The 9,798-nt window shown below is 43.8% G+C and overlaps 1 protein-coding gene across 1 annotated transcript in view; it reads left to right on the plus strand.

Moving 5' to 3' along the window:
- Positions 1-9,798, plus strand: part of SLX4 (SLX4 structure-specific endonuclease subunit) — a 23,336-nt gene that overhangs the window by 2,736 nt on the left and 10,802 nt on the right. Inside the window, 6 exon segments of the mRNA XM_009324795.1 lie at positions 5-120; positions 1,888-2,103; positions 3,086-3,300; positions 4,425-4,738; positions 6,261-6,543; positions 8,010-8,098. Coding sequence (XP_009323070.1) covers positions 5-120; positions 1,888-2,103; positions 3,086-3,300; positions 4,425-4,738; positions 6,261-6,543; positions 8,010-8,098 — 1,233 coding nt within the window.

Here is a 9,798-nt window from a genome sequence, read left to right on the forward strand (position 1 = left end):
GCAGGAAACCAAAGAGGAAGCCCTGGCAAGCCTAGAGGATGCAGGCTTGTTTTTCTGTCAGATCTGCCAGAAGGATCTCTCAGCCATGAACACAACGCGACGTGAGCAGCACGTTAACAGGTGAAAGACCAGCATGATGTGTCCTTTCCACATCCTCTCCCACTTAACCTCATAGACCGCTCGGTCAGCTTAGCCATTACAGAACGGGGTAGCAGGGGAGTCTGCATAGTGGCATTGACCTTAATGGCTTGAATTAACAAGTCGTTTTGATCTCAAAGCAGAGGCTGATTGTCTGGCCCTGCAGGGCTTCTGCATGTGTGTTGTAAGGCCAAGGCTGCTTTCATCAGTAGTGTGGCAGAGGGGCTGCGACTGTAAAGTGGCTAGCAAAATTAATGAGGACCCACTACTGCAGATTCTGAGATCTACCTACTTCAGCCAACAAAGTCATGTTTGATCTATTTTGCTAAAAATCGTTTGTCTAAGGACATCTAGTATGTCCTGCGTATCCAAGCTGTTTGCTGAGGGAAAGGTGATACTGTTCAGAAGGATGACTAACTTGCACTTAGAGCTTTGACAATGAGAGTAGGGAGGCTAAGGGAAGGTGTCTCTGCCTTCTCTTTTGTCAGCATGTATGCAATTAAATTGAAATTAGTGCCCTTAATTTAATAGTTTCCTTAGTGGTAAATATCAAGTACTGTTAATATATTATGTACAGATAGCTCTTTGTAAATTAAGTCTGTGCTTCTCTGTTGAGAAAGTATCAGAAGCAGCACTTCTGAATGGTTTTAATGTCTTAATTCCAGCACTTTCAGGGAGCAAGAGTGATGTGATTTGTCCAGTCCTACATCATGTTACTGAGTGGCTCACATTCATTAGGGTTATCTGCAGCTGCAGCTTTAGAGGTGTTATTGCTGTTTCTGTCTTCAGATACTCACTGCTGCTTGAGAGGACGGAGGTTGTAAAACAGTGACAGTGCGTCAGAAATGTTTTTTGGAAATGAAGTCTGCTTTCTGAGCTACTGAGCATGTAATCATATTATGAGATTACAAGGTTATATTAGCAATGGATTTTTTGATAGCAGTCTTTATCACAAGAAGTAAAGCTGTAGATGGATAGATGCACTGGCAAACTAGTAATCACCAGTCCTGGTACATCAGATGAATGGTTTCTTACACAAGCCTATGTGTGTAGGTAGTGTGTGTCATTACCTAATGAGGGAGTGATTTTTATAACGGCTACTGCAGATCCAGGATTTCACACCCTGAATCTCTTTGGAGAGGACAGAAACAGAACCATTAAAAATTTTTACATAGTTTTGGCCTACCAGAAATCATTAGAAGTTCATTATCCTTCACTCTTAAGTGCAGTGTTCATTTCGACTGGTCCCTTTTCTGTGGCATAAAACACTGTCCTTTTCAAGTCAGATATCTCACTTGACAACGCTTGCATTCTTGACACTGCATGTGGTCATGCCTGCAAAAGTAGTAAGAAGGACAAGAAGTAGTCCTGTTTCAGGTGAGGAAGACTTACCGTTTCTCTGGTAAGGTGATTCTTTTTTTAACTGTGGTTTATAAGTTAGCTGGAACGTTAGAATGAATGCAGAAAGAGGGATTAGGTGATGGACACACAGTGAAGTTAAGGTTATTACCTGCACTTGCTTCTGAGCAACATGTTTTTAATATGCCTCTGAGGCCATAACTTCCATGTAGCTGTTATACGTCATATTCATCACAGTGGTGGGTACATAATTCTTGGTTCTTTAGGGGATGTTTCTTTGGCTGTTGCAGATATTAGGAATAGTTGTGCTCCCTTTTCTTTACTGTGGTTTAAATCTTAGCATGGACAGTTTTAAAGTCTTCAGAGGTAAGCTTTGCCATCATCTCACAGATGTCTGGATGAGATGGAAGAAGCGCAGATGCAATCCTCCAGCAAACCACTGGTCCCTGAATGTCCCATCTGTGGGAAGCAGTTCCAAACTCCACAGAGCCGAGTCAGTCACTTGAAACGCTGTGCTGTCGAGATGGATGTTCCTCCTAAGCTGCTTCTTCAGGCAGTGCAGTTGCAGGTGTCCTTGCATGGTGATGCACCTCTTCAGTGTCCCAGGTAAGCTGGTGAAAATAAAAGATGCTGGTTGCTTTGTTCGGCCTGAGAGACGTTGACCCTGTGCTCCTGGGGCTGAACGGTAGAAGCAAGGTAGGCTCGCAGGCTGGGTGGCCCCAAGTCCAAAGAAGGTGAAGTAGAGCCGTGACCCAGTACCACATGGGTAGAATGTGGTAGGTAGTTGGAGAAGTCATCTTGCTTTCCTTCAGAAGTGGTCAGGTGGTGGATGACTTTAAAAGTCAGCAGGCAGGAGCAAAATGGGGAGTAAATAATCTTACACTGGTTTGTCAGAAATATTTGTGCTCTGAGGCAATTACGCAGTAAAGCTGAATGGTGTGTTTGAGCTTGTTAAGCAAACCACATAGTACGAGCGTGCAGTCTCTCCCGAGCATCTGTCGTGCCAATGCCTCAGCTATTCGGCTTGTGGCTGTACTGGATATATGTGCCTTCCACCCCGAGCCAAGGAGGGAACAGACATGATGTTTTGAAATGTGCTCAGTACAGAGCTGCATCTGCTGTCTTGGATTTCAGCGGAATCTTCAGAGTACAGCAAGTGGTGCCTGACTGAATTTGTATAAGGGCTCGTAAGTCCCTTTGTGCTGAGGAAGTACCGTTGCCTGTTCCCTGTGGAAGCAGAAGAGTGGGAAAGCGTTTTCTGATGATCTTGGTTTTGCCCTGCTTCGACTTGTTTTTTCCCCTTTGGTACAAAAAAGCATTCAAGGTAGAGATAGCAGATGCTTACATCGGTGCTGTGGTCTTGTGCTTACCTTTTCAAAATAAGATTTTCTCTAAATTGCTCTAAAGTCCATGAATGATAAGAAATCCTTTGCTCTCTGCTAGGGAAGAAAGTGTGAATGGTTTCTCATTATCCTGGATATGGGAATCTTTCTGAGCAAGGAGAGCAGCTGGTCTGGAGTGCTCAGTGTTTCTTGTCTCTGATCCAATCACATTAACTTAGGCTTCCTGCTGCATTCTTGTATTTCAGCAATCAACCAAGCAGGTCAAAGCGAAAAGGCTCCTCCAAAGAGGACTCAAAGAAAATGCAGAAGAGGGCCAAATTGGAGACTAAGGATGAAGATTTGCTGGTTGCTATGGCAATGTCACGCTCTCTGTTGGAGCAAGAAAAGCAGGAACAAGCAAAATCAGTTACAAATGTGAAACCAGTGGCTGCTTTGCCAATCAAATGGAAGCCAGGATCAGGTATGTGTTAAAGTGAATTAGTGTCAAAGGCTGTGTTATTGGAGGAGTAATGTAACACAGGCTGCTCTTCACTAAAACTTTCCTGTTGGGTATAGGAGGGATGACAGCCCTGTTTCTATTTTATTTAAGCTGTCAGAGCTTCAACAATATGCAGTATCCACACACAGTCAAGAAAGACTGCAGGATGTCCATGGGTTTTAGTGAAGTCCCTTAGGAATCTCATGCTTTTTTTCACCGATTGATTGTTTTGAATCTGTAAAATATTCTTAAGATAAGCTGTTCTTTTTTGTAAACTGTGGAAGTGAAAAGAAATAACATGAAAAGATTATTGTTATTTCTCCTGCAGTAGGTTTTTTCCTGTTCGTCCTGCTGCAACCTGGATTAATGCAGCTTTTTCAGCCTTATCTCTTATCTCTGTTTTCTTTCGGTAACGGACATATGTGTATACTACATGCTGTTGAGCATGTGCTTCACTATTTCAGTGTGCAAAAAGGTTTAGAAAGATAGACAGCTGCCAGGGGAGAGTGTTGAGTGCTGTATAGAGGGGAGACTTCACTCTTCAGGACCCTGCTCGGGTCTCCTCCTGCCAATAGGTACTGCCAGTTGGATTTGGAGTTGGGCATTAGTAAGGCAAAGGGAGTAAGACACAGGATTTCCAAATGAAAGCTGCTCAGTGTTCGTGTGAGCTGTGGTTTGATATCATCAGTAACCTGTACACAAAAAAAGGAGTCCTTCGTGAATTCGTTGGCATTTTTGTCTCCCTTTTTTGCAAAGCACTGGGATCTAGTCAAGTGCCATACAGGCACCATTCCATGGGTCTGGGGGGTAGGCTGCATGGATGTCAGTTGCTTCCGTAATGGTCAGCTTTTGTAGAGATGTGACTGCTCTGAACAGGCAGCAGAGCAGCGTGAGCAGGAGTCAGTCTTTTCTGGAGTTCATTTCTCCGATAAGGGTGATGTGAGGCTTCGGACTACCTGTGGAAATCTTAAGAGTTGTGTTCAACTTGTAGTCGCCTTTTTGTCATCACTGACTACAACAGCTGAAGGAGCTGGCATGCTGAGCTCCTCTGCCCTATGTGTTCAGCTGTTTATTTATTTGGGTTCCTCTTCCTTTTCTTTTTAAAGAGAAAAAACGTCGTAAAAGAGGCCCAGCTGCACCTCCACCATTACTGCTTCAGGACCCGGAGAAGGCCCGCAAGAGGATCCAAGAGCGAGTAGCTATGCTGCTTGCAGAAGAGGTGGAATTCCCTCCCACCCCTCAGCTTCCCACTAGCAGGATTTTGGAGGATGAATCTGGAAAAGCAACCTGGCTCTTGCCATTGTCCAAAACCAGGGAGTGCTTTTTATGGAATATCAGTGCTCTGACAGGACCCTATGACCCTGAATCGTTCTACACTGCTGGATTAACCCCTCCCATTGTACCTTGGAAGCCTGTGCAGGTGCGATGCTCTTTTGTCCTTGCTCTGAGACTTGTGTGCCCTAGTTCACTTGCCCTGTAACCCTTCTGTTCCCTCATTTGGTATTTAAATGAGTGATCCCCTGCCTCTGCATACTCCTACTCGCTGCTTGTGCCCTGTTGTCCCCTGGTCTTACACAGTTAGGTTTTATGCTCTTGAACTTTGATTTCTCCCTTTTGGAGAGGAGACCAAGGCTCACGTTACCATGTTATTCCTTGAGGTTTCAGAAAATATAACTGATGGGAACAGAGAGTACTGAGTAAAGGGACCCCATTGTGGTATTTTGCTACTAGTTTGTTCACGTTTACAGCCGCCTGACTCTTGTTTTCCTTCTTGGCACTTTTCTCTGATTGATTCTAGTATGAGCTTTGCCTGTGTGTTGCACTCAGCAAGTATCTGGGTGAAAAGTTAAACTGAAGACTGATATTTGTCTTGCACAGAGGAGAAGGTGGGAGCACCTAGAGTTGCAAAGTGAAGCATTTGCACTTCAGGCTTTCCCTGTGCATCCCACTGCCTCTTGTTGCATATGAGCTTTGATCCAGTTTTCAGTTCCACTGTTTCATTCTGTTTTTCATCTAGACCTCCTGCCTCTTCCAGTGCTCTGCATTTTTATAAAAAGTGCCTACAGAAGTAGACAAAGCTCTTTTAGTCTCATCTTATCACACACTTGCTCACTGAGAAGAAGGATGTCACTTCTCTTCCTTCCCTCATTTTTTTCTCGAAGAATTTGATGCTTCTGTTCAAAAACTACTGTGCATATGTAGTTGCTTTATTTAATACTTCTTCCCTAGTCAAAGCCCAGAGTTTTTCACTGGCTTATCGCAGGCTAGGGCTGTACTGGAGAGGCTCCATTCCATGAAGATTTTTGACCTTCCGTTCAAGCCAAAAACTACCAGAGAAGTTTAAAAATAAAAAGTAGAAGAGCCTTTAAAATCGTGGCAAGAGTGTGTTTTCCCATCTGATTCTTTCCATTCACAGAAATGGCTAAACCATTTTTACTTAGAAATAAACAAACAAAACTATTTTTATTGGGAAACAGATCAAATCTGGAAAATACAGCTCCAAGGTGAAAGTTTGATTTAGTTACATGTAACTGCAAAAGCATTTCAGAACTCAGAACAGAAGCACCTGGAGAGCTTCAGCTGTGACTGTTGCCAGGCGCTCCAGCTATAATGAAATATTTAGGTGTTGGAGTGGGAGCATTTCCACCATCCTTTCTCCATGCTTGGCAATTGCCTGCACAGACATGCTCCTGGAGAAACCACCTTTTCTGCATTTTCTGTTGTAGTTTCCTTTCTTCTGTTCAGAGCTGTTTTATCTCGGGAGAGTCCTTCATAAAACCGCAGAGAGTTTTTGCCTCGGAAGCCCCTGTACCTGGGGAATGCTCTGTAATCCTTTACTAGATGTTTCAGAAGTATGAAGTAGAGACTGTACTCCGAGCTCTGCAAATACGTAAAACGAGACCTAAGTTATTGATGTCTTTTTTTCCTCCTCTTTTGATCAGAATCATAAGCCAGAGAACCCTCTGCCCTTGGTGGGATCTGATCAGCCAAAAGTATCCCAGCAACTTCAGCCTGACCTCAGTTCTCATGAGCCCTCTTGCACAGAGGTTGGAGGCCAAACTTCTGACAAATCCAAGTCAGGCCCTGAAGGAGATGGGCAGTTTTTATCTCACAGCCAGAAGGATGTTCAGACCCTGCAGGACCTAGTTGAGTTGGCCAGGGAAGGACTTACCCTTACTCAGTGGAACCTTGATGTCGACCATGTTCAGGCAGCGGAGCAGCCAGGTAAGTTCTGGCAGCTTTGTGAGCCCTGTCCCTAGTCCCTTCAGCTACACAGAGCCAGACTTATGCTGTGCTAAGTTAGGAGAGCCATGACAGCACCCAAGGGATGTTGGTGTTGATCCAAGAGGTGATGTTGTGGGGGGACATTTTTCTGCGGCAAGCTCTAGATACAATCAAGCTGACGTTTCTGAAATGATTCATAAATCCCAGCATTTAAGAGAACTCCTGGACAACAGATACTAAATTTTATTTTAAAATTCCTTTAAGGATATCAAAGTATTTTCTGCCAGGAGGGAGCCCGGACATTTTCAACAGCTGGGACAAAATCCTCATCCCTGCTATTTGGACAGTCTTTCTGTTATGTGCACTGTCTTTTCAGGTCTTGAGACAATTGGATGAGAGAAGTGTGCATGAGAGATGATTTTATGTTGGTACATCAATTACACAAACCTGAAGTTTATCTGTACCTATACAGGGTTGAAAAAATACAACACCTAGAATTCGTCTATGGGCAACTCTCTAATGTCCCCAGTCATAGTTGCATGTGGTGCACAACTGCACATTTCAAGGTCAATGATATCCCTTAAAATGGCCTGGCTGTTCACCAGAATGTGTTGTGTGTCTCCTGTTCACCTGTGAAAGAGAACATGGTTGCTAAGTTCACCTGTCTGCATTTTCACGTGGATAGAATATTCCTCGTGAATATTCTATCTAAATAGAATATTCTATCTAAATAGAATATTAGACTAAACTGCAGCAAATGATTCCTGGTCCTATAAAACTACTCCTGGGATTTCAGTGGAGATACAGCTTCCTGGGTGAGGGAAGTCATTTCCGCACATAAATGTATATTGTGTGTGTAAATGAGACCAGGTGGAGAAAAAACACTGCGCAGACACTAATGCACCAGAACCCATTTCTGAAGACATTAATTGTTTGTGTTGCTCTGCATCCTGTTCTGTGTGCTCTGTAGAGTACCACAGGGCTCAGGCTGTGCGAAACTGATTTCACTGGCTGCCTCTGAGCACTAGAGCCCACAACATTTTGTCTAGGTTGAAATGCAGATCCAAGATACATTCTGCCTGTCTGCTAGGATGAGGCCGTGGCATGTCCCATCCTGCTCCGTGCCGTAGGTTTTTTCCCACTGCAGGAATACTGAGACGTGAAAGCGGAGAAGCATGCTGCACTCCGCAGTTCCTCCATCTGGATGATTATGGCACACACGGATCTGCAGTAGATTGGTGCTGCTTATGGCTGGAGGATACTCGGGTACCCACAGCCTGTCAGAGCCCAGAGCCAAACCCTCCGATAAAGGCATGAGGGAGAGGCTGAGCCTTCAACTCAGTCAGGCTGGGTATAGCAGCTGTCTTGGGGAGCTGTCATGGCAAGGATCCTGTTAGGAGTTCTTACATCACTCTGTCTCACAAAGAAGTTGTATGTGATTTGTGATGTGCATTTTCTTCTTTGAGGAGAAGAACTGGCTTCCAGTGATACTCCACATAGTGGCTTTGTGCCCCCATCCAAAGAGAAGAGCCTCCTGACAAGCGGCTGTAAAAGAGTAAGGACAACCCTTTTTTTCTACTTTTTTTGTACTTATTTATCACTGTAAAAAAGAAGCTATTGCATTTGTGCAATTAAAAGAAGTATGGAATATTTCCCATTCCTTTCCATAGAAACAAAGAGGTGCTTAAGGTTCACAGTCACTCAGGAATCATCATGGGCACAGGTGAGATCAGCACACATGGTGGTACTTCATTGATGCCCACAAGCAGGCCCGTGGATTTTTCAGTACTTGTCCTACCTGATGAGAGAGATGATTTAAAATGACAGGTAACACTGTGCATAGTTTATATAAAGAGAACCAGGTTAAAGAGTTATGTTATAGCACTAAGAGTATTTGGGGGTAGGAACTAGGGATGCAGCTGCACCACGTTAGGCAGTACTCTGCTTTAATGCCCAGGCTGTTCAAGAGAAAATTGGCTGCAGCCCAGGAGGGACAGAGCTGCCTGGTGCTTCTGCAGGCTCACACACCCAGCTACTGCAGGTGGTTCTGAATGGAGCTGTTCCTCCTCTGTCACCTTCCTTTCCACGCTGTGCCTTGCAGTGGAAGAGAGAATTCTTGCAAGGACTGGCTGACTTGCACTAATTTCTCTCATCTGGCATAAAAGCCTGATAGATGATGTGGAATGCTGTGAGGTCCGTGGAAGATGAGCACTTCTTTGCCGCTAATGTGAGCTTTTAAAAGGTTTGGTATAGAAAATCCTCAGTTGTGGGAACACGTATCAGAGGATCTAGCTTGAAAATCAGTGTGCTCTCTATGGTGACTAGGTGAAGAATACAGGCTAGTAAGTTACAGATGATTTTTTAATCAAGCCATCAGTGTTCTGTAGATCACATCTTACCTCAGATGCACCAGTAAATACGTAATCCCCCATGGATGTATTATCAGTTTTCTTCAATTGAAATGCATATGAAAAAAAAAACCCTAATTTACCTTCTTACCAGGGTCATCCACTTTATCTGGTGAAACTTACTATCTTTGGTTTGATAATAAATAATCATGCTATGAAAGCTGGTAGCTTTTGATGCCAGATAAATTTTGATGCCTTGAGAAAGCACTTTCATGTTGTGCTAATAGAATTAAGAGACTTCTAGAAGGAGACAATTCTGTGAGGTGGGAATCTACTAAACTTGAGCATCCCAGCTACTTGTTACAGAAACTCTAGATATTCTTTGGGAGTATTTAAAAAAAAAAAAAAAAGAAGTCCTTAGCAGGAAAAAACATCTTGTTTTATAAGCTTCTGAGTCTATTAAACCAGAGGCCTGTAGCAATACGGAAACTGTTCTGATACTGTTGTTGAAACTCAGTTGCTACCAGCAAACCCAGTATGATCATTTTTTCAGATTTAGTTTGACTCCATGATAGTTTTCCTGAGCAAATGAAGTGTTGCTGAAGAGCTGGATTGCCAGTGGGAGAGATTTGTGCTTTATATGAGCACAGGCAGAGTGTAACCATGTAGAGCAAATACATCCATTGCGTTGGTAACACATCCCCCCACCCATGCTTAAGACCCTTGTCACATCTGTGGAGTCCAGTGTAGCTGGCCTCCTGGGTAGGAGTGAGTGTTCTGGTGTGTTCTCCAACAGGAGCACGTGCCCCCTTGGACCTGTCTTCCGACCAGTCTGTTTGCTTTGCACAGAGAATGGTGTAGCCAGGAGGTTTCTAGCCTTACTTAATTTCCCCATTCCTGATTTATA

Source organism: Pygoscelis adeliae, unplaced genomic scaffold (assembly GCF_000699105.1).
Source record: "Pygoscelis adeliae isolate BGI_AS28 unplaced genomic scaffold, ASM69910v1 Scaffold85, whole genome shotgun sequence".
NCBI classification, from domain to species: Eukaryota; Metazoa; Chordata; class Aves; order Sphenisciformes; family Spheniscidae; genus Pygoscelis; species Pygoscelis adeliae.